This window comes from Staurois parvus, unplaced genomic scaffold (assembly GCF_062004578.1).
Source record: "Staurois parvus isolate SC_StPar_1 unplaced genomic scaffold, SC_StPar_1.0 ptg000458l, whole genome shotgun sequence".
NCBI classification, from domain to species: domain Eukaryota; kingdom Metazoa; phylum Chordata; class Amphibia; order Anura; family Ranidae; genus Staurois; species Staurois parvus.
Window position 1 is genome coordinate 30338 of NW_028318254.1, and position 25043 is coordinate 55380.

At 41.3% G+C, this 25043-nt stretch overlaps 1 protein-coding gene across 1 annotated transcript in view; it reads right to left on the reverse strand.

The window, feature by feature from the left end:
- The window catches only part of FOXJ3 (forkhead box J3), a 113323-nt gene that overhangs the window by 22762 nt on the left and 65518 nt on the right, over positions 1-25043 (reverse strand). The window contains exons 4-6 of the mRNA XM_089688883.1: positions 13789-13863; positions 12164-12247; positions 7960-8061 (exon numbers count right to left, since the gene is read on the reverse strand). Coding sequence (XP_089545009.1) covers positions 7960-8061; positions 12164-12247; positions 13789-13863 — 261 coding nt within the window. The remainder of the gene's footprint in view (positions 1-7959; positions 8062-12163; positions 12248-13788; positions 13864-25043) is intronic.

The following is a 25043-nucleotide window of genomic DNA, read 5'->3' on the forward strand; positions in this document are numbered from 1 at the left end:
CAAAGCCTTCGGGTATGTTCAGTAATTATTATTATTATACAGGACTTATATAGTCAGCTCAGCGCTTTACATTATATGGTTTTGTTCCGTAGAACAAGAAATGTAGGAACTTGGGAGTTATGCGAATATAAAAAGTACTGCCACAGATTAGTGATCCATAGAGTGATGCATAGAAGAGAGAACAATCACAAAACATTAATTTGCCCTGTCCCTTCAGCACTACCTTAGCGCAAACCTGTATTTTGCCAGTCAGTACAAAGTCACAAAACCATGAGACTCCCCTGCAACAGCAAAGCCTGGTACTTTCAGATAGAGAAGTCATTTTACTGTCCTTGCCTCTATACAATGCAGCACTTTGTGTCCAAGCAACCAGTCACAAGGCCCAGCTGTTACGTGGGTACTTAGCCCAATGTAAGTTTTGACTTAAAGGATAAGTTCACCTTCGGAACATGTTACATGCTCCACCCGCGTTTAATAATAATAATAATAATAATAAAAATAAAAAAGGGATAATAATAATAATAATTAATAACTAAAAAAAAAAAAAACGTTGTTAAGAGTGGGTTTAGTTCTGCTTTAACTGGAATCTCATTTAGCAACTACTATGCAATGAGACCTGATGTTTTAAAACCCTCTTCAAGTGATACACTGCAAGCCTTGAAGTTTGATCGGTAGCTTTTTTTTTATATAGATACTCTTTATTGCTTATTATACATTTAAAATAGATAGTACAAAATGCAATACATTTCTTTAATACACATTTACTACATGTTCCTTCCAAGCACTTAATCAACCTCACATTTCAATCATCCTGATTACTGCCGTCCACTACCTTACATTTCTAATCTTATTATTTCTCAGTTTCCATCCCTTCTATTCTCTTGATTAATCAATCACTTCAACCTTACTTCACTCACTCCAGATATTATAAACTTTCTGTAAAGTCCTGCTATATTCATACATTACTTTTTCATTTGATATAATATGATTAACTGCTTCAATCCATTGATTAATAGAGGGGAGGTTTTTTTTCCATCCATTTCATAGCAATCTGTTTTCATGCCATAAATAGTGTTTCTTGTAGAAAAATCATTACATATCTCGACCATCTCTTTTCCTCCAATATCCCCAAACATACTTCTGGACTACAAGGTATCACCTTTTTAAGTATTTCTGATAATTTATCTGTTATTTGACTCCAGTATCTCCTTGCCTCACTGCATGTTCATATCAAATGACCAAAATCTGCTTCACTTTCATGACAGCATAAACATTCACACATAGTCCTCCTACCCATTTTATACAAAATATGTTTGATGTATAATATACAATTGTGTCATTTTATTATTAATTGATGAAACCGCCAAGTGCCAGAAAAATATCTCCTCCCATATCTTATCTGTTATAATTGGAATAATTTCTTGCCACTTGTCCCTCACATTCAACAGTTCTCAACCAATTGTAGCTTGCAATAAGAATGAATATAATATTGAGATTAATGCTATAGGCCCCCAAGACCTCAAGATTTCTATTAGGGGATATTTTGATATCCTACATTCTTTATCAAATTGTGCATTTAAAGCATGCCTCAGTTGTAAATATAAAAAATTTATGAGGGATACCATGTTGTTTCCTCAAATATTCGCATAAGCCCTTGTTCGTACATGTGTGCCAACGTTGATATCCCTTCCTGTTTCCAAAACTTCCCATCTACAATTCCAGTTAGCTGTTCTAAAGATGGATTATTCTGCATTGGGGATTCCTGGGGTACATCTTTAAATCCTATCCTGGGGTATATCTTTAAATCCTATTTCTTAACCTCATTCCATACTGCTCTTGCCAACGTAAAAAAAAAGGAAACCTGACCATAGGTAACTTCGAAAACGTTGTCTCCAACTATTAATTCATATAATTGAAGGATTTTTAATAAATATTTTTACAGTCCTCCCTCTCTTGTTTTACCCATACCTGTAGATTTTTCAATTGTCCTGCCAAATAATATAAATGCATATCTGGAAGTGCCATCCCTGCTTCCTTCTTTGGTCGTTGAAGTGTTGATTCTTTTAATTTTGTCCTACCATTGGCCCATATAAATTTAATAAATTGAGAATTCAACTTTCTAAATCTATGTTTGGGTATAATTACAGGGGAGTGAGAAAATACATGTAAACATTTAGGGAACACTATCATCCTAATTAGTTGTATTCTATCTGCCACCGACAATGGTAGTTTTGTCCATGTTCCTAATTTACGTTTAATCTGTTCCAATAGAGGATACACATTAGCCACCAGAAACTCATTTGGATTCAAAGTAATGTATATGCCCAAATATTTGAATGAATCCACTATCCTCAGCAGAGGACAAGAATCCTCATTCCCCATGAGCATCTTAAACAATTGGCATCAAAACAGATTTCTGCCAATTAATTTTTTTTACCGAGTAGTTTCCAATATTATCTATTATTTTCATTGCCTCTACCAAAGTTTTTTCTGTGCATCTCATATATAATATGATATTGTCTGCATAAAGGCCTATTACTTCCTTACTATCCCCCATAGGTATTCCTTTAAATTCTTCAGATTTCCTAAATCTCAAGGTCAACGTTTCTATTGCTAAAGCAGAAAGATGGGAAGATAATGGGCACCCTTGCCTTGTCCCTCTATGTAGACTTATTGTGAGAGATAGTAATCCATTCATCAACAAATTCTAACATGGCTGGCTAAAAATGATAGTAGTCCATTTTCTAAATTTTTTCACCAAACCCAAAATGTCCCAGTGATTTCTTTAAGAACGGCCATTCAATAGAATCGAAGGCCCTAGCTGTATCTAAAGATGCAAGGTCATATGTCTTTGGTATTTATTCTCTCATCAGCTGTGTTCTTATGTTGATGGATGTCGACTTCCCTGGTATGAAGCCAGTTTGGTCGCTATGAATAATAGATGGAATAACATTATTAAGCCTTCCTGCAAGAATCTTTGCCAAAATGTTATAGTCACTGTTGAATAGGGAAATTGGCTTCTATGAGGCACATTCCCTTAAGTCTTTATCTGGCTTTGGAATTAACACCACTGTGGCTTCATACATCGATGTAGGCAATTCACCATGCTTAAAGGCTTCTGCATATATCGTAGTTAAAAGCAGCGATAATATTTCTACATTGCTCAAAACAATTAAAGGAACACTTTGAAAACACATCAAATCTCAATGGGGAAAAATATCATGTTGGTTATCTATACGGATATGGACTGGGTAATGTGTTTGGAAAATAAGGATGCCCCATCGTTTGATGGAAATGAAAATTATCAACCTACAGAATACTAAATTCAAAAACACTCCGAAAATCAAAGTGAAAAAATGATGCAGCAGGCTAGTCCATTTTTCTAAAATTTCATTGCAGCCACTCAAAATGGTACTCAGTAATTTGTATGGCCCCTAGGTGCTTGTATACATGCCTGACAACATCTGGCATGCTCCTAATGAGACGCCAGATGGTGTCCTGAGGTATTTCCTCTTAGATCTGGATCAGGGCATCACAGGAGCTCCTAGACATTTTGAGGTGCAACCTGGGGTGTCGGATGGAACGAAAAAAAGGATATCCCAGAGGTGTTCTATTGGATTTAGGTCAGGTAAGAGTGGGGGGCATTCAATGGTATCAATTCCTTCATCATCCAGGAACTGCCTGCATACTCTCGCCACATGGCTGGTCATTATCGTGCACCAGGAGGAACCCAGGACCCATTACACCAACCTAGGGTCTGAAAATGGGTCCAAGGATTTCATCTCAATACCTAATGGAAAATCAAGGTGCCATTGCCTAGACTGTAAAGGTCTGTGCATCTCTCCATGGATATGCCTCCCCAGACCATCACTGACCCACTCCCAAAATGGTCATGCTGAACGATGTTACAGGCAGTATATCGTTCTCCATGGCTTCTCCAGACCCTTTCAAGACGGTCACATGTGCTCAGGGTGAACCTGCTCTCATCTGTGAAAAGCACAGGGTGCTAGTGGCGGACCTGCCAATTCTGGTGTTCAATAGCAAATGCCAATCGAGCTCTATGGTGTCAGGAAGTGAGCACAGGGCCCATTAGAGGACGTCGGGCCCTCAGGCCACCCTCATGGAGTCTGTTTCTGATTGATTGGTCAAAGACATTCACACCCTGGCCTGCTGGAGGTCATTTTGTAAGGCTCTGGCAGTGCTCATCCTGTTCCTCCTTGCACAAAGGAGCAGATACCAGTCCTTCTGATGGGTTAAGGACCTTCTATGGCCCTGTCCAGCTCACCTAGAGTAACTGCCTGTCTCTTGGAATCTCCTCCATGCTCTTGAGACTGTGCTGGGAAACACAGCAAACCTTCTGGCAATGGCACATATGGATGTGTCATTCTGGAGGAGTTGGACTGCTTGTGCAACCTCTGTAGGGTCCAGGTATCGACTCATGCTACCAGTAGTGACACTGACCCTAGCCAAATGCAAAACTAGTGAAAAACAGTCAGAAAAGATAAGAAAAAAAAAAAAATGTCAGTGGCCTCCACCTGTAAACAATTCTCCTTTTGGGGGTCGTCTCATTGTTGCCCATCTAGTGCACCTGTTGTCAATTTCATTAACACCAAAGCAGCTGAAACTGATTAACAACCCCCTCTGCTACTTAATTGACCAGATCAATAGCCCAGGAGTTTGACTTGATGCTATACTCTGATTAAAAAGTGTCCCTTTAATTTTTTGGAACAGTGTATATACCGAATATACACCTCCAATGGAATACCATCCGGGCCTGATAATTTGCCTTTCACACGTCCATCTCTGTGATCTCTTTCTCCAGCATTCTAGCTTGTTCCTCTGTCAAACTAGGATATTCTATTTACTTCAAATATTGCGCCTTTTCATTATCTGTACAATTTAACCTTGTCGTATACATGGAGACCTAATATTCATAGAAACATTAAAGTAGCCGTATACACCATCTCCCCTTCTTTATTCCTCGCCAAAGTAGCAGTTTGTTTTTCAGCTATAAATGCTAGTAACTTACTAGCTTGACTCCCTTGCTCATATTTCTGGTAATTCAGAAAATAAATAAATTATTTTCCAATTAGCTTCCATTTGTATCTTATCTCATTTCTCCCATCTTTATTTGGTTGGCCTCTGTATAGGCACACATTCCAACCAACTCCTCTTCTTCCTGTCTATTCGTTTTCTTAATATATGCTATTGTTGACTTCAGGGCTCCTTTTTGGATAGAGAGGAGAGGGATTCACCAAAAGAGAAACATGGAACTGGGTTAGAAAAAAAAAAAAAAATTATATTATATATATATATATATATATATATATATATATATATATATATATATATATATACACATACATACATACATACATATATATATATATATATATACATATACATACATACATACTCACCTTGGTGGATGCAGCATCAACCTATTGCTACCTCTGTCTCTCACCAGCTCTGCACGGAGAATTGAGCAATCAACCACGGCTGACCACTCAGTTCTCCATTCCGTACTAAGCCACTACTGTTAGTCACTAGCTCACTGCTCTGCCCCCCCAGTCTCCTCACTGAAGTGCTGGGCTGTGGAGGAGTTGGTAGTGGATGGCAGCGGCTCGCTGAGAGGCTGAGCCAGCTGCCAGTCCAGGCATCTGGGTGGATCCCAACTGTAAAGTTGGCTTGATCCAGAGCCTGGACCAGCTGAGTGATGTCAGCTAACAGAGGGCTTTAGCCCTCTCACTTCCTGTACTGGATATGGGACAGAAAAGTGAAGGCAAAAAAAAAAAAAAAAATATATATATATATATATATATATATATATATATACATATACACATATATACACACACACACACATACATACACTCATATTATTATTGTAAAGCTCTGAGCAAACTGTTGGCGCTCTATAAATCCTGTATAATAATAATTTATATATATATATATATATATATATATATATATATATATATATATATATATATATATATATATATAAAGAAAAACAGACTCAAAGGTATTCTAATCCCTCACCACTCTATCCAAAACAAAAAAAGAAGTTTTGCCTTTAGTTATACTTTAATCCTTAATAAATAAGACACTACAGTTTTAGGACAAAAAGAACATAAAACTTGCTATAGGCATCACTTCCCTAAAGATGTGTTCCCACTGCTACTGCTAAAAGAGGAAGCCTCTATCTTCTTCAAAAGATTACTGCTGACAGACAAATGGGAACAAACACTCAAGATCACTCTTTTTCATGATCTGCTTAATTATCACCTTGAGAAAAAAAAATGGGGATTCAAAGCTAAACAAGCACTCCATGTCCGCCTTTTCTTCTACAGCAGGTTATAAGATAACAGCAATTATCTGGTTGGTTACTCTCTGCTGCAGCATATTTTTAGGCCAAACTAAGGCACAAAGCCAGTTATTTAAATATATTTATAAATAACCACAAATTATATTATTCCACTTTGTGCTCACCAAATGTCACTGTAAACCTAGATTTTACCTTGTAAAATTAGTGGTGATATTATCAATGTGCTGTACATAGAATGTGCAGAGAGCAGAGCTGTGGTAGGGGGACTCAGCAGGTCCTCCCAATGCAGAGAACTACAGAAGGCGGATACACAGACCAGTCACTGCTGCGCGCTCTCCATTTACGGAGTGACTGGTCTGTGTTACAGGGAACTCCTAAACAAAGGCAAAGCATAGAAGTTGTTTCACCCTAGCTTACTGCACAGATCTGGAAGAAATACATAAAAGAACATCAAGATTCAGGGAAGAACACACACCTCCCTTAGCACCCACTGAAAGTGATTTATTTTTAAAAAGTGAAGACCCTTACTTCCACAGCATAACAAATAAAAAGAAGGATCTAATTGGTTGGACAGGACACCTCTCCATCCCTCCTGGGGATCTGTGCGCCAAGAAAACAGCTTGTTAATACATCTAAAAATCTGACTGAAGAAACTCTGTATAGCCTCCTTAAAATGTACAAGCCATGAATTGTTGTGGGTCCCCCCTAAACTATCCATTCCATTTTTATTAAAGTCATTTGATATCCAATGCTGACCTTGCATGTTAAAATAAGTGATTTGCAACAATCCTTTGCCTGAAAACAGTCACTCAACACTGAAAAGAAAAGCATCAATCTGTGTTGCATTTCACCAGATTTCCCTCCAGGATGGATTCTTTTGCAATGAAAATGATTGCTTTTATCGAAATGGTTGTTTAGTGCAACTGATTTCTGTAAAAACAATACTCTATCATTCAAATAATCATATTAAACTATTGTATTGTTACATCTACAACAAGTATTAAGAAAATGGTATATTTAGAGGCTTACTCATTAAGCAGTGAATGTGACTTTTCATCAAATATTCACTGGCGGTGAATCGCTGTCATTTAGAGTGGCTGTAAAGGCTCAAGGTTTTTTATCTTCATGTATTCTATGCATAAAGGTAAAAAAAACCTTCTGTGTGCAGCGGCCCCCCCACATCCTTACCCTGAGCCCGTCTGATCCAGCGATGTTTGACAGCCTCTGCTGTCTGTGGACTCTTTCTCCTCATCGGCTGATCAGTATTACCCCCTCCCCCCCTTCCTTTTACTTACATGAGCCCACATTCAGGAGTGAGCCCACATGAATAGCCCCAAAGGTAGTTGCTTCCTATGGGGGCACTTGCCAGAGAGGTGGAGCCGGAAACCGGAGGTTCAGGGATGCTCAGTGCAATTCCATTGCACAGAACAAATGAGTGTAAACCTGTTTTTTTTTTTTATTCACATTTACCATCACTTTAATATTTTACAATTTTCTTTAGATTAATCAAAGCTAAGTAATGCGAAAGCCTACCTGTTCAGGCAGACTGTTGTACTACATAGCAGTTTGCAGATTTAGGAGCCTGTGTCGGCAAGTGGGTTTTGCATTCCCATAATATAAGGAGCACTTACTTTGTTAGTCACAGTGTTAATAGCCATGTTCGGAGAGGCACTTCCAGAGATTATACAATCCATTCCCAAGGAATCTGAATCGATGCTGTAAGGTGTTGAGGCCTGAAATGACAAATAAAAAGGCTTCATTGATTTTTGCATTCATAGATATGTGAAAATGTATCCAGCATATGAATAATTTAGTTTTGTAAACTCTGAGCATCACTCAGAAAAAAAAAAAAAAGAAAAAGAAAAAAAAAAAAAAACTTAAAAATAGGCTGCCTTATATCTCTGGCTACAATTTGAAACTAAAAAAGTCAAGACATGCATTTTCATATTGAACTGAGTCATCTGATGACCTTCACGTCAGTAACACCTTTCTAGAACAGTCATATGTGGGCATATCAGAGCAGCAGAAGGAAGGAAACAAGAGAAGAAGTAGTATGAGGAAGGCGAGGGACTAGAAGCTTGGTTGAAGCTGGTTTACCAAACGAGTAGAATATTTCATTCGGCCACTGAAGCTGTATTTGCTTCAATCATACAGCAGAAATTGCATTTTTGATCATTTTTCTGTAATAATCGGTTCACTGAAATGAGCACAGATTCAAGTGGCTTAATAAGTGTCTATTTTAGTAAATTGAGGGGAGAAGGGAGGAGAAGTAGAGAGAGGGGAGGAGAAGGGGGGAGAGGGGAGGAGAAGGGGGGAGAGGGGAGGAGAAAGAGGAGAGAGGAGGAGAAGGGGAGAGAGGGGAGGAGAAGGAGAGAGAGGGGAGGAGAAGGGGAGAGAGGGGAGGAGAAGGGGAGAGAGGGGAGGAGAAGGGGAGAGAGGGGAGGAGAAGGGGAGAGAGGGGAGGAGAAGGGGAGAGAGGGGAGGAGAAGGAGAGAGAGGGGAGGAGAAGGAGAGAGAGGGGAGGAGAAGGAGAGAGAGGGGAGGAGAAGGAGAGAGAGGGGAGGAGAAGGAGAGAGAGGGGAGGAGAAGGAGAGAGAGGGGAGGAGAAGGAGAGAGAGGGGAGGGGGGGGGGGGGAGAGGGGAGGAGAAGGAGAAGGAGAGAGAGGTGAGGAGAAGGAGAGAGAGGGGAGGAGAAGGAGAGAGAGGGGAGGAGAGAGAGACTAATGGGAGAGATGTGGGAGAGGGAAACTTTGCTGTTTGAGCTCCCTTTGGAAAGAGTCACTCCTCTATTTTTACAAACCCCCTCTGTTTTTTGTCACCAGAAACCCCCCCCCCCCCAAAAAAAACAAACAAAGGAAAACCCAAATGTAAGAGAGGGAAAATCTTCTAATTAAGACATCTGCCAGCAAGAGAAATTTGGTCCATTTTGGGGGATTTCCTCTACCTCTCTCTTGTACATCTGGAACAAGAAGTAAAGCAAAAAACACTTTCCTACTCTATCCAAAACATACAACATACACGTTAAGGCTCCATGTACACGGGGCAGTTTAATAACGCTGGTAACGTTAGTTGTGCAGTTTTTCAGCACTTTTGCAATATTGTTTAGCCACGTTTTTTCACTTTTTTTTGCTAAAAGAAAGCCCAAAAATGCTGGTTTGCTGCAATTTACAGCGTTTTTCAGTGTAAGAGCATTTTTACAGCTAAAAAACTCCTCTAGAAACCCACTAGTTCTGGGTTATTTTTCCAGTCAAAAAACATTGATTACAGTCTGTGCATGGACACATAGGATAACATGCTGGGGAGTTTACTGGTTGTAAAAAAAAAAAAAAAAAACCTCAAAAGCCAAAAACAGCCACTGTAAAAATGTCCAGTGTGCATGAGGACTAAGGATGACAGTGATCAGGGATTAAAAATTCGAGTCTAGACCTACTAGCCAGGCACAAACCTTACTCTCCACCAGTTGCCCAGGTCCGCCTCCAACCCCACCCCCGGCTGTCAGACTGTCAGAATATGCACACCGTGTATGTTTTCTACTTTTAAGTCATGCATTGTTGTACTGCAGCTCAACCTCACTGAGTCTTTCGATTCTTTTTATCAAAAAATAATTTGTTGCAATAAACATTTATTGTTTTATACCTGTGTACACACTTTTTTTGCCTTTCAATGTCCCAGGGGGATATTTCCATAGTTGTCGGTTTCAATATTTGGGATGTTGGCAATAACAGTGTAAATGGTGGGGCATTGTACCCAATTTCTTTGTCTTTGTAATCTCACCAGGCCAGACAGAGACAACAGTAAAATACATAGGTTCTAGCCCTTTTTCTCTCTATACAAAACTTAAAACAATTGAGTGGTGCTCCACTCTAACTGTGACAATGAGTAACGACTTGTAGTGTGCATGCAAGCAGATCACCTTAAGTTGGCCATACACAAGTCATTTTCCCCCAAGGCGGTGGACAGCGGGCCTCGTGTCCCCCAAGGCGGTGGACAGCGGGCCTCGTGTCCCCCAAGGAGGTGCAGAGCGGGCCTCGTGTCCCCCAAGGCGGTGCAGAGCGGGCCTCGTGTCCCCCAAGGCGGTGCAGAGCGGGCCTCGTGTCCCCCAAGGCGGTGCAGAGCGGGCCTCGTGTCCCCCAAGGCGGTGCAGAGAGGGCCTCGTGTCCCCCAAGGCGGTGCAGAGAGGGCCTCGTGTCCCCCAAGGCGGTGCAGAGCGGGCCTCGTGTCCCCCAAGGCGGTGCAGAGCGGGCCTCGTGTCCCCCAAGGCGGTGCAGAGCGGGCCTCGTGTCCCCCAAGGCGGTGCAGAGCGGGCCTCGTGTCCCCCAAGGCGGTGCAGAGCGGGCCTCTTGTTCCCCAAGGCGGTGCAGAGCGGGCCTCATGTCCCCCAAGGTGATGGAGAGCGGGCCTCTCCTCGTGTCCCCCGCGGCGGCAAAGAAGAAACCGGAAGTCGGCTTCACAACAAGGCTTGGAGCGCAAATCGATCCCCGGGGATCGCATTGCAAGCCACCTGCTCCATCTGTGCTCACCACTACGGGATTTCCCCTCGCATTTGGCGAGCGGGCATTTCAAGCCCTGATCTATGATCCCCCACCTGCTGATTGATCAAGCAAGAAGCAGCAGCATACAAACTCTTAAACTGGCATAGATTATTAAAATTCAGGCGGATCAGCGGGGACTAGCTGAATTTCGATCAACGTGTAGCTGCTTCCACTCAGCAGAAGTCTAACAATTGAGTTCTGTCGAATGGGCTTGTTGGAAAATGAATCTCAGTCAGCAGCTGCAGACAATGATCATTGTATTCTGATGGTGGAGAGTCCCAGCTGTCAGAATGTCTCAACAGGGAGGACTCCTCCATCCACCCGGCTTGTGTGGATGGTGGAATCCTTTCATTTTTTTTTCCCTCATTTAGTCTGTTGTCAGAACACTGATCAGTGTTGCAGCCAGTGATCAAAAAAAAAATGTTTCCATGAGACTGTTGGAAAACTGACTGATCGTTTTGGACAGTCTCCACTAAACCAGCTAAATTTTGATCCATCTATGTCCAGCTTTATTTCTGCAGTTCAGGGCACTTATACCAGCTGAATCTAAAATGCAGTTTATTTATTAAGTTCATTATTTTTGTTACCAAATGCACAACGGGAACAAAGAGTGTTTGAGTCCGGAGTCTGTCCTGTAGCTTGCAAAGGCCATGGCAAAACAACCTTGACAAATGCAGGATTCTGCTGCTGACGGGAGAAAATTAAAGACATTTGTCACACTCTGTGACCGTATCTCCACTAGAGAGGTTTGGCCTGGTCTGATTTCCTCATTCATTGCTGAGTGGCAACATCTTTCTCAGCGGCTGTGTTATGTCTGCTCTCTGAAATGTCTTGAATAGTTTCTTTTATTGCCCAAGTTTGCATTTGCATAGTTTCATTCTCAGCTGTATATGATGTCACTATGATGAAGTCACCTAGATGTACGGGCTTTTCCACCCCACTTTGGAGCAGCAAGGGGCTCCCCAATTGAGACCTGCTAGGCAGGGTAGCATGTGTTTAACTCCTACATGCCCAGTATGAGTCCTCTCTTCATTTCCAGAAACACATTGAAGCCTCCAACCCTTTCACTACTGGGCCTTTTTAGCTCACATATTAAAAATTGCAATTTTGGTCTTAAAAACCCACAATACAATATATTTTCTGAAAGCACATAATTAAATCCAGGACAAAATATAGGCATTATGTAGGCAGGCTGTGTGCTCGGTGTTTAAATTAGTTATTTTAATGAATAAAAGTTCTGCAGGTGCAGCAGCCACCTTCTCTGCATTCCTTGGCTACCAGAAGCAGAGACAGGAGTACATACCCGCTCTCCAGATCGCGGCCTCTTCTTTGGCCGAGCTGGTAGCGCATCCTCCTTTGGATTTGTGTCTATTGCCCAATAGGAACCCTAGAAAACAAAGAGTGCTTTTTAGTTGCTGCAGGCTGCAAATAGGGTTCATCATCATACCAACTCTACATGAGAAAACTTCAAAATCACAAAGTAGTTTTTACAAAAGGAGGATATTATCAGATATGGTTATGGAAAGTTGTGCTGGATATCCGTAAAGGGAACCAGTCCATAAATGAACATTTGAAAGAATTTAGATCTTGACTCTTGAATTGCTTAAATAAGGCATTACTATTTACTTGTATTTTCTGTGTCAGAGCAGATGTGACATTGTATGAGACTCCTACAGCAGCCCTCCCATCTCATGGCGGATGTGTGTCTAAAGCCGGCCATAGACAGTTCAAATCTCAGCCAGTTCAGCAGGAACTGCATGTGAGTCGAACCAATGTACAGGCAGGCTGAATGTATCCAAGCTGATCGATCGTTCAATTTGGGTACAACTACCCTGCTGGACTTTACATGCAATTATTCCTAGCGCGGTTATAGCCGCTAGCAATCACTGTGTTCTGTTCGCGGGGACAGCTTCCACGGGTGGAAGGAAAGAAAATTGCGCGATTCCCCCATCTACATATTCAGTGTTGATGAGGGAACTACTCCTGCAGCGCAATTGTGTCCTGTCAGTGAGGAGCCTTCCTTGCCAGCAGAACACAATGATCACTGCTAGCGGATATAGTCGCCGGCAGTGATTACATGACAAAAAAAATAATCCGACAGGCTGGTTGTATTGAAGTCTATTGATGGATCGGCTTCAGTACAAGCAGCCTGCCCATAGATGGATCAAATCTCAGCCGGTACATGCGGAACCAGCCAAGATTCAATCCATATCTCCTAGATTGTAAGCTTGAAAGAGCAGAGCCCTCGAACCCCTCGTGTATTGTATTGTTACTGTCTCGTCTCATGTTCTGTCCCCCTTGCTATTGTACAGCGCTGAGCATACCCTTTGGCGCTATATAAATACTGTATAATAATAATCTATGGCTGGCTTTACTACTTTTCACCAGAAGCCCAGAAGAATCGTCAGTTATCTAACTTGTGCTAGGCAGGAGACAGATTAGCATCTGTAGGGACTTTATACTCTGACACTAACCAAGCTGACATTTCAGGATGCATGCGAGACAACACATCTGAAAGTGCTGGATAGAAGTGGCACCTGTAGGTCTTGAACAAAAGGATATTTAACAAACTGCCCCCCAGAAAGGTATCCGTAATTTTTTTTTGACTGGGTAGCTTGATCTCAGTCTTATCCCAGCGTCCAGATTACTAATTACTCAGTAAGTCACTGACCTGGAACAGCAGCAAGTGAAGCTTTGGGACACTTGACAGACACATAGTTGCGTCAGGTCATTGATTTGCCATGAAGTGAAGGAAGGACAAGGTTGACAGGCCCAGAGGATGCTTCTTCAATAGCAAGTCAACAATGACAGCAATCTTACTTCTGTGCTCACAGATTCTTTTTGATAACCACGTATCATTAATAGATGTATATTAATGTACATCTCTCTGCAAGAGTGACATTAAAACGCAGGAATGAGGCCAGTTACCTTTCCAGGGTCATCCTTGGATCGAGGCACTTTCAGAAAGCACTTATTCAATGACAGGTTGTGTCGTATAGAATTCTGCAGACAGAAAAAAAACACACAGAGGTGACTTGTCAGCATTCTATTATAATAAGACATCACTGAGGAGCTGCCATCCAAAAGATTATATCCAGAAATGCTTTGATGACACATTTGTGCTGCACAATGCACCCAGGCCAGAATCAAGAGGTCACATAAGGTAAGGAAGTACATTTTGTTTAAGTTTTTAGGTTCCACACAAAATTTAGCCACACTTTTCAAGACAGACTCGGCCATCTTGTCCAAGGGTCATAATCCACCATGCAGCGGAAAGGTTTTTTGCGCTTCACATATTATGTGACGCTACCAAGTTTCCAGTTGTATAAACTCTTAAATGAGAAATTCTCACAATGTTGATCGTTCGTAATGTGAAAAACATCCAGGAAAAAGGTGCCATGATGTATCTGGGGATCAATGTTTCGATTCATTTTTAAGGCCAAAACAAGGTAGACACCCCCAATTCAAGGGTGATGCCAATTTGCCAAAACAGGGTAAAGTGATGGCATTTGTGTAAAGCCCCCCAAACTAATGATAGATACCTTGTTAGAGCTCCCAGCAATTCCTTCTTTCGCAGTCAGCACCAAAATTCTCAGTGTCAACTAGTATTGGATGCTAGGCGGAGCACATACATCACTCCCTTCACCATATGCCAGTGACCTGACCTAGCAATTGGCTACTAAACCAGAGCACTGTCACATGGCAGGAGATTACATGATCTCCCATACACCGAGGCACCAGGCTTTTTGTCAGCTGATGCAGCTGAAGAAGCAATGGAGGAGTGCTGGCAAGGCAAGTATCAGTGGGTCAGGAGGACCTGACTTCATGTCTCTTTATTTACTCAAAACGATGTGATTTGAAAATGCTGACATGTCCTACGGACTCCTGTGATGTGTGAGCTCTAGTGAAAGGGTCCATTTTAGGAAATGTCAAAAAGAGGAGTAAACCATATACTGGGGTGCCCAAAAACGTGTCATCTGATGATTGGAGCCACAACATAAAAAGAAATGCATAGTTCTAGTCCAAGGCTTACAATGGCAAACAAATCCTTCCTGCAAGGCTTTGCCCACCAGTGCAGTCCTAGTGGCCATCCAATATCTAAATAGACATTGAGAACCGACAAGGATACATCCAAAGAATTACCAATATGTTGAATTTACTTACTCAAGTTCTCATTCAATTAGATCTCTACTTTAATTTTGCTGTATAAAATGGGAGTTTCGTAAGGTGCCTCTAGACAACTGAGGGCAGTCAGACTGGTACCTACCTCTCTACGAATATTGGTGTGAACAAAGAGGAGAAGGTGGATGATAACAGTGGTAGATGCTTCCGGCACCACTCATCACTAGAGAGAATAAACAGCACAGGGTATGGTTTCCCAACAACTGTTCTCCCTAGAAGCAGGCATCTGTGTGCAATACCCATAGACATAAGACTGTCTGAAGGCAACATTTATTGCACAGTCATGACGGCCTACATTGAGATTTCTTTTTTAATAAGTCATCCACTATGTGCTCACCTGGATCTAATCTGATGGTTTTACTACTGGGCTATAAAATAAAAACTATGCACCACGCAGGCTTGGCATAGTTATCAGCTATTACAAGGCTACATCGGATGAATAAGACAGGAGAAAACCGCCAGACTTACATTTATATCCCAGTAAAGAGGATGCAAGGGAGAGTACTGCATCATAAAAGCTACTTTTGTGGGGCTACCTTGAGAAAACAGATCCTTTAACCCCTCCAGCGCTCAGTATTCCCCCTACATGCTCCTTGGCAAAGAAAAGGTGTTAATTAACATCCTTGCTGGTGATAAAACTTGGCATGCTGTGGGTGCTGCTGAGTCATAGTATGGAGCAATTCTGCAGGATGAAAAGTAAACTTGTGCCAAAAATGGCAATATACATCATTTTACCTCTTCTGTTGGAATGGGTTCACCTGTCAAAGACATTTATAAAGTATTTGACACATTTCTGGAATGCACCTACCTAATCTAGGTTACTGATTTGCCTATTGAGTGCACCTAAGGCTGGCCATAGATGCCTCTGTTTTTCAATCAGCCAGCGGGCTGATCGAAAAACAAAAAAACAAAAAACAAATTCCCCCCATCCATACACGCGAAATGGCTGGAGGATTCCTCCCCATTGGGCCATTGTTTTCTGACAGCAGGATTCCTCTGTTGTAATAATAAATTGATTAGTAGGTGACCGATAAAAATGTTTTCCAAGAATCCCATTCCACAGAAGTTGCTCTTTAGATCAACTTCTGTTCCGCCAGAATGACCACAAGTGGAGGAAAATTTGGCCGGTCCCTACTGAACACGAATTTCGATCAATCTTTGGGCAGCTTTAACTACTAGAGTGACTCTCCTGCCTGCAGTTCCCTAACCAACCCCCCAGCCCCACCCAACTCAGGTACCTTCCCAGCTCACAAAACAAATACTTAAATACTTCTACTGCAATCCTGTTTTCACCTTGCCAAGTGGCAAGTTTTAGTTTTTATTAAAAACCAACACATAAATATGGGAAGCGGTTTAACTGCCAATGTATAGTGCCTTGAAAAATTATTCATACCCCTTGAAAAATTTTCCACATTTTGTCATGTTACAACCAAAAACGTAAATGTATTTTATTGGGATTTTATGTGATAGACCAACACAAAGTGGCACATAATTGTGAAGTGGATTGGAAATGATAAATGGTTTTTAATTTTTTTTTTTTTGTACACAAATATCTGAAAAGCGTGGCGTGCATTTGTATTCAGCTGTACTCTGATACTCCTAACTAAAATCTAGTGGAATCATATGCCTTCAGAAGTCACCTAATTTGTAAACAGAGTCCACCTGTGTGTAATTTAATCTCAGTATAAATACAGCTGTTCTGTGAAGCTCTCAGAGGTTCATTTGAGAACAAACAGCATCATGAAGGCCAAGGAACACACCAGACAGGTTGTGGATAAAGTTGTGGAGAAGTTTAAATCAGGGTTAGGTTATACAAAAATATCCCAAGTTTTGAACATCTCTCGGAGCACTGTTCAATCAATCATCTGAAAATGGAAAGAGTATAGCACAACTGCAAACCTACCAAGACATGGCCGTCCACCTAAACTGACAGGCTGGGCAAGGACAGCATTAATCAGAGAAGCAGCCAAGAGACCCATGCTAACTCTGGAGGAGCTGCACAGATCCACAGTTCTCAAAGCTTAGCTTTCCCCAAGCTAAAAAAAAAACAAAGTTTCTTTTTAGTTTCTTTCCAGAGCTAAAAGAAACAAAGTTTCATTCATTCTCTGAGCTTTGTTGAAGAAAAAAAAAAAAAAGACACGGCACTGACATAGTGACAGCCAGCAAGGGAGACTCTATACACTGCTCCCTCACTGTATACAGTGCTCCTCTCCTGCCCCCGCCCCCCCCAAAGAGGACCTGCCACTACTCATATGCAATCACATAGGGGACAATTGGTCCCCTATGTGATAGCAAGAAAATCATTAATAAAAAAAAAAAAAAAAAAAAAGGAAGCAGAATATACATGAAAGTAGAAAAAAAAAATACAAAAAAAACAAATTAAAAATTGGAGCCTCCCCACATACGCAGACAGTTCAGTTCAATTTTCAACTACATGTATTCTGGATTTTCGGTGTCTGTTGTGGCACCAGAATTTTCATTTTGGTGCACCACTACTAAATACCTTTTCTCATCATCAGTTAGAGCAGTCTTGTGACTTCTATCAGTGTCCAGCCGAGCACTGGTTAAAGCTTGTAGGAGGAGTTTTTATTTTGCTCCAGGATGATGCAGAACCCCTGACCTCTGTCTGCACAGTGCAGATTGGCCCTGTGCTGATCACTGCACTCTCCCATGAAATAAAAACTCTAGCAATACACACCAAACTGAGTATGTGCAGAGTGTTTCCCCATGACATGTCTTATCAGAAGATAAGAGGGGGAAACTGGAAGAAGGGGAGGACAAGAGAAGTCAGGATCAAACAGCCTTTTTACACAATGCAAAGGATTAACCCCTTAGGTTCCACAGTGAGTATAACAAGCATGTTTACCGCATATACAGACTGGTTTTACTGTTGTGGGTTTAGTAACACTTTTACTCCCCCTGACCAGTAGCATTTACTCTCCTTTCTTTTACATCGCCTGCTGCACTACGTTACACAGAGTGAATTAAATACATAGCACTTCCATATTTAGGTATTGCCGGCCATAGACGGTTCGAAAATCTGCCTATTTTTCGGCCAAAAGAGAAATCGGCCGATTTTCACACTGTTAGTGGGTTAATTGGTTGGCCAGTTTTCGGGTTTTTTGCACTTTGAGATTATCGGTCATGTTGGAAAATACACAGCCGATTTGGAAAAGCGGACGATTTTCCCGGCAATGATGGCCAAATTGGCCGATCGTTTTAACGATAAAAAATCTGCACATGAGCCGTGACCTGCAAGGGACAGAAGTTTGGCTCTTATATGGGGAGAACTTTATGATTTAGTCGGACGATTTTTTTAATCATTGGTAGTAACGTCGGCTTAACGAAAGACCTATTTTTCATTTATCGTTTGAAAAATTGGCCGATGTTCGACCCGTCTATGGCCTGCATAAGCAGTCCTCTGAAGCTTATGCAGGACTTTCTTCGCCCAAATCTTTGGCTGAACAGATCAGAGGGGGAGGGAGCACTGCATGGTATAAAGCACATTTAAAATATCAAATTAGCTGCCTGCTATGGGGGCACCCAACAGAAAGGAGGGGCCAGGAGCACCGGCGGGGAGACAAGAAGAGGAGGATTGGGGCTGCTCTGTGCAAAACCATTACACAGATCAGGTAAGTAGAACAATTTCATTTTTTTTTTTTTTTTAATAACAAAGACTTTATTATCACTTTAATCCTCTGTCAGGACACACAGAGTTCAAATCCAGTTACAAGTGATAAAGATGACGCTCCTGCATAGTACAGACAGTGGTAATTATGACAAACACAGCTGCCCAGCACCCCTCATAAACAAAGGGAACTATGTAATATTTTTCCTTGCTAGAGGGTGCAGAATATAGCATCTAAAAAAAAGGACAGTTGCAATTTTCTTTTTATTTTTTTGCTATGTGAATGGGGGACATTGTTGTAACAACTATAAAGCAGGTGTTATCCCAATTTTGCTGTAAAAGTGTAAATCCAGTTTAAGTTGACAGAGGCAGCTACAGCAGATGTTTAATATCATCAGCGACTGCGCAAAGCCAACTGGTCTGAATCAACGAAGCTTTATCAGTAAGATAACAAGGTAAACAGGAAGTGCAATCTGCGTACGCAACAATCAAATATATCCATTTCCATGAACATACTGTATATAATTAAAAGCTATTCCTAGGAAGAAGGCTGAGAAAACACTTACACACTTTGATAAGATGATTTGCAATTAGCTGATTACACGTGCACGCCTAAAAAAAAAAAAAAAAAAAAAATCTGAAAGGGGTACAGGTCCCCTTCGAGGGCAGTGTGCGACAACGCTCAAGTGACCTCATCCTACGTGTCTGAACTTTGTATTCAGCGGTTTGGCTGGAGTACCTCAATTCCTCTGCATGTCACCCTAAATCTGCCATAATATGCTGGCAATACAGAAGAATAAAGCTCTCACTTTGGCCTGCCAAGTGGTGCCAAGCCATACACAAGTGATAATTACATTCATCTGCCAGCTTGGTGCCAGTGTCTAACTATACGGAGATTTATAACTGCAATGCAGAGGCAACAATTGAAACCAGAGAGCTATGAAGCAGATCTGGCATCTCAGTCAAGATCTGAAGGTCAAAGGTCACACCCCCATACCATTCATTCATCAGAACCCTGCATCCACCCGTCTTTTCTACACAGACTTTACAAGGACGAATTTTAATTGCCCATCAGCTGCTCTCTTTAAAGGCCGCATCTATAAAAACGCAGAGATTTTCAAGGGATGGAGAAGGCCAAAAGTTCCCACTATAAAAATGCAATGGCTGGGACACAGCTGTTGTGAGTCTACAGTTATTAAAAGAAGCATTTCCCAAAGTCATTTCAGACAGGTGCTCTTCACGATGCCTCCTGTCACTCATGCTCTTTGTTTTCTCTCTTCTAGGGCATTACTGCTGGGAGAGGTGGGATGGACAAGACTCTTAGGGCTCACGTACACTGCAGCTGATAAACGCACGTTTAGGAGCTGTTCAGCAGTTTTTTTTTCAGCAGCCCCTGAACTCTCCCTAATGTTTTCCTATGTGTCCATGTACACATCTTCGTTTAAAGTCGCTTGCAGGCATTTGAGTTTACAGTCGTTTTTTTTGAACGCAGAAAACTTGCGTTCAGCAGTCGATTTTATCAGCTTTTCAAACTCTTCTAAATGTGGCTAAACGTGCAAAATCGCGTTTATAAGCGTTTGCGTCTGAATTTTTTTTTTTTTTTTTTTTTTTTAACTCTTCCAGTTCCCAATGCTGTCCAGAGCCTTTTTTCATTATTATAATACAGGATTTATATAGCGCCAACAGTTTGCTCAGTGCTTTACAATATAATGGGAGACAATACAGCAACAATACAGTTCAATATAAGAGGGATTTGAGGGCCCTGCTCCTTGGAGCTTACAATCTGTCCAGAGCCTTTTTTCATCATGAAAAATACATGCAAAAAGTTTTCAAGGTACTCAGATGGACAAAACACTGAACACAGGATGTTCCTGCCACGCTTGTCACACATTGTAATGACCAATTCACACCTCAGAACTCTCCCACCCTTAGAAACAAAAATATGTTAATGACCATTCACACCTCAAACGCCTCATGAAGACCCCCTGCCAGGTGAATTTTATGACTCGCTCCACCAGACACCTTTCCCACCATTGGAAACAAAAGAAATGTTAATGAACAACTCACACCTAATTATATCAACACATACTGCTGTCTCTGCTTCTACTCTCTGTATTTCTCTGAAACAGTCTGAAATAGTTAATAATTTACCACTTTTCAGTGCATTCTGGGCATTTGGGAGGTTTTCCTGTGCTTATCTTTAAAAAACACTTCTAAACACAAACGCACATAAACACACAAACACATTATGCAAACGCGGATAAACAGACGTCTTTTAACCTACGTTTTCCAGCATTCAGAAGTGTCCCATGTACATGGGGGCTTAAAATTCATAATACCGACTCCATAGCCTCTAATAGCAGTTACAGCTCTAATTAGGTTTTATTCAGTTATTTATTCTAAAAATGTTGTCTTTGTTCCTGCTAATTAGCTGACTTCCTAGACCAGACAGCCATATTAGTTTGTCAGCTGAGCTCGGTTGGCATTAAGATGATTGGGAGTCAGTGGGAGCCACGCGGTATCTTTGCCCGGCCACATCAATCCAATGGCTGTGGTCCAGGAAATAAATTACCAAAGATTCTCTCTACTGTTAGAATCTATGACACAAGCTCTGAGTTAGCGTTTGGCATTTAGTAAATTGACAACTCCAGGACATGTGCAGGGTCTTTATTCGCAAAGCAAAAGTGTGCTTTTGTAGGGGTACTGTTGGAAAAGAATGGGTTCAGGTGCGGTGAATGGTACAAGAAAATGAGGTGCAGGGGTGGTGGGTGTGCAGGCAAGGTGGGTGGAGATGGAAAGAGTGGTGAGAAAAGGCGCTTATAACCTGGTCTACAATAAAATGGCAATGCAATATCATGGTCTCTCCCAAACCAAATAATCGAATTACCAACTTCAGCACAGTGGCTAAATGGTTAGCACTTCCGCCTGGCACTACCAGGGTCGTCGGTTCGAATCCCACACACGGCACCACCTGCCTAGAGTTTGCATGTTCTCCCTGTGCCTGTGTGGGTTTCCTCCCACATTCCAAAAACATGCTGGTAGGTTACTTGGATCCTGTCTAAATTGGCCCTGGTATGTGTATGTATGAATGTATGTTAGGGACTTTAAATTGTACACCCCTTGAAGGTTAGGGACTGATGTGAATGTACAATATAAATATCTGTAAAGCGCTGCGTAAATTGACGGCGCTATATCAGTACCTGAAATAAATAAACTGCAATGTACCCCATCCCTGAATATTACAGAATATCCCAAAAAAAGTATATGGGACTTTCTTGGTACAAGGTAGGACCCATACATGTATGTATAAAAATACAAAATGTATTCCACATTACATAAAATCACAGAACTAAAAACAATCCCTGGCTCATAACCCTTATAGAGGCGTTATTTTTTGCTATTCTCTGTGCCAAAATATTATCCAATAGGTCGACGCGTTTCGCATGCTTTGCTTCTTCAGGGCCTTGTATTCTTGAAGGCAGAGAAAAATAGCCTAAATGTCACCTCAAATTGGGTGTGCAAACCAGTGACCCACAGTGGGGGCTAGCAGAATAATTCTGGGTAAACATATTTCAATAGATTACTGAGCAAAAATATCCAAAGATGGCACAGGTTTATATTTTAGTCTATAAACAGACACTTCCTGCTTGATAGGACACCCCAATGGGTATAACATTTTACTGATGGTCCATAGGGTCAGTCCAAATAATGTCCGATGTGTCCCACCAACAGCGTTCCATCCATACATAAACATCCTATGCTGCCTATACAGCTAGTAATTATGGATAGTAGGTGGTTCTAGGACCTGGATATATTACTCCTTTCCATGCGCATTTAACCCTGTCACGGCTACGTCCGTATGGCATATGGACCTACAGCACTGCTTCCATCTGGCCAGGTCCATACGCTGTACGGACCTGTCATTTCTCTGCTACAAGCTCAGGGTCACTCCAGAGACCATAAACCTATAACAGAACTGTTCAGTGGGCACTCCTGAACAAAACAATAGCTCTGATTATTGGTTACCAACTGCTGATCAGAACTATTAACCTAAATGTGACATCCCCCTCCCCCCCTTCCAACCGCCACTTCCTGCCTGTCCACTACAGCTTGTTGTCCCTCCACATCCCTTGCTGCACTGGCCACTAAAATGCTCATAACCTCCTTACTGTACACCTTCCTCTATCACTGGTCCCCCCAGCACCATTTCCCACCCCCCAGGACCAGACAATCCCCCCCACTGCACTGCAGGTACGTTTGTGTTGCATTTTCCATTGATTTCAATGGGGAAGTGCACCAAAAATGCAGCAAGTGGGACTTTAAAAATGCACCAGACCCGCAAAGGATCAGTGTGAAGAGTTCCATAGGAATGCATGGTCACACATTTGTTTTCTGCTTCTTTTCATGCAAAAGCAGAAGAATAATGGATCAGTATGAAAGCAGCCTACATGTGTAATATTTTTAAATAAATGCAGTGTAAGTACCTGAATTTGATTGCCATCTGCCTCTTGCAAAACACTGTACTGCAGAACTGGGAGCCAGTGAGTTATGCTGCAGTGCTCATGTGTTAACAAGGAGCATGCGGATATATGGAGAGAACAGGGTGATAGAGAGGAGCTCATCAGTCTGCTGTTTGACCTTTCACAGTCCACTCAAAGGCTGGGTTGGGGAGGAAGCTACCGATTTCTGCTGCTGGCCAATTTTTGCCTTCCTGCTCAGGCCAATTTTCAGCTTTCAGTGCTATCACACTTTGAATGACAATTGCGCGGTCATGCAACACCATACCCATATGAATTTTTTAGCATTTTTTGAGACAGATAAAACTTTATTTTGGTGGTATTTATTCACCACTGGGAATTTTTTTTTTTTTGCTATATAAATGAAAAAGGTCCAAAAATTTTCAAAAAAAGTGTTTATCAAATTTTGCAAATAAATCTTTCTTCATAAATCCTGGCCAAAATTTATTCAGTTATCTTTTTAGTAAAAAAAAAAAATCCAAATTAGTTTATAACCAAAAATTATAATTTAAAAAAAAAAAAAAGAATTCACTTTTTTTTTAAAAAAAAAAAAAAATATATATATATATATATATATATATATATATATATATATATATTATATATATATAATTTTTTTTTTTTTTTAAACATACTGTCACCCTAGCAGTACAGTGTCACAATAGTGACACTGTACTGGGGTCAAGATTTTTTCTTTTTTTTACACTGGTTGCTTTTATACCCATAAAGGCTGTAAAAGCAATAATTTTTTGCAGCATTCTTGCAGCCATTGAGAATTACTGAGTGAGCTGTGATTGGTCACTGCTTGTCACATGGTACAAGGCTGATGTGAATAGCCTTGTACTATGTGATCATTCACAGATTTCACAAGTAGTAAGCATTGATGTCAGGAAGTGACATCTTGCTTATTACTATTCATGTGATCACTGATTGGCCAATCAGTGATCACATAAATCAAGACCTCACACAGCGGTCCCGTACAGCGATCAATCCAGACACAGCGCGCACAGGTTAAAATGGTGGGCGCCGTTTATGAACAGCAACCTGCTCCTGCACTGCTCCCGTCCGGCCATTTATATACATGGGCCGGACGGGAAGTGGTTAACTGCATATTAAAAAAAAAGTCTTCTACCCTGCCAGTGTCAAAACCATATGGCAGAGCTGTGTCAATTTCAGAACTTGATGGACAGAAATGCAAATCCTTTGGCAGGAAAAACCACCCCTCTTAGATATTTCATCTATGTATTAGTGGTTTGCTTGGAGATTAGCGCCGACTAGTGCTTAGTGCCCTCCCACTGCAGTGCCCTGCGTTGGCAGAACTCAGTAACAGCCACACCTCACAAGGGTCCTCTTCTTACAGACTTGTGCTACAGAGGAAGAGAGGGGGCATAGCTAACCTGGCTGATTTCAAGGTGCCAATTACTAAGTGCACGGGCGCAAACTCTACTGGCAATTAAACTACACATTCATATGTAGACACCCTATGTAAATGCTCTAACAGGAAACTGGAGGGGAGACTATAAAAAGGTTGTGAGTACAACATCCATCTGATTGCGTACACATTTCTGGGAGTTCAATTAGATTTCACACATTTCTCTACCACTGTGGGATATTGGCTACATTAGTTGTATCTGTAAAACACAACTATTCTAAAAGAAAAGGCTGACAGCCAGAAAAGCCTGCATTCTTTAGATAGCAAAGCCCAGCCACAGCTTGGTGTCTGTTAATGTACAGAAAAATGTATCCCATATTCTAGATGGTTTCATATTCTCATCAAAGTGCAGTGTCTGTATCTGGAACACATCCATGATATGTGAATTTTTGAAAAGAATTTCTGCAATCTCTAAAGCATTATC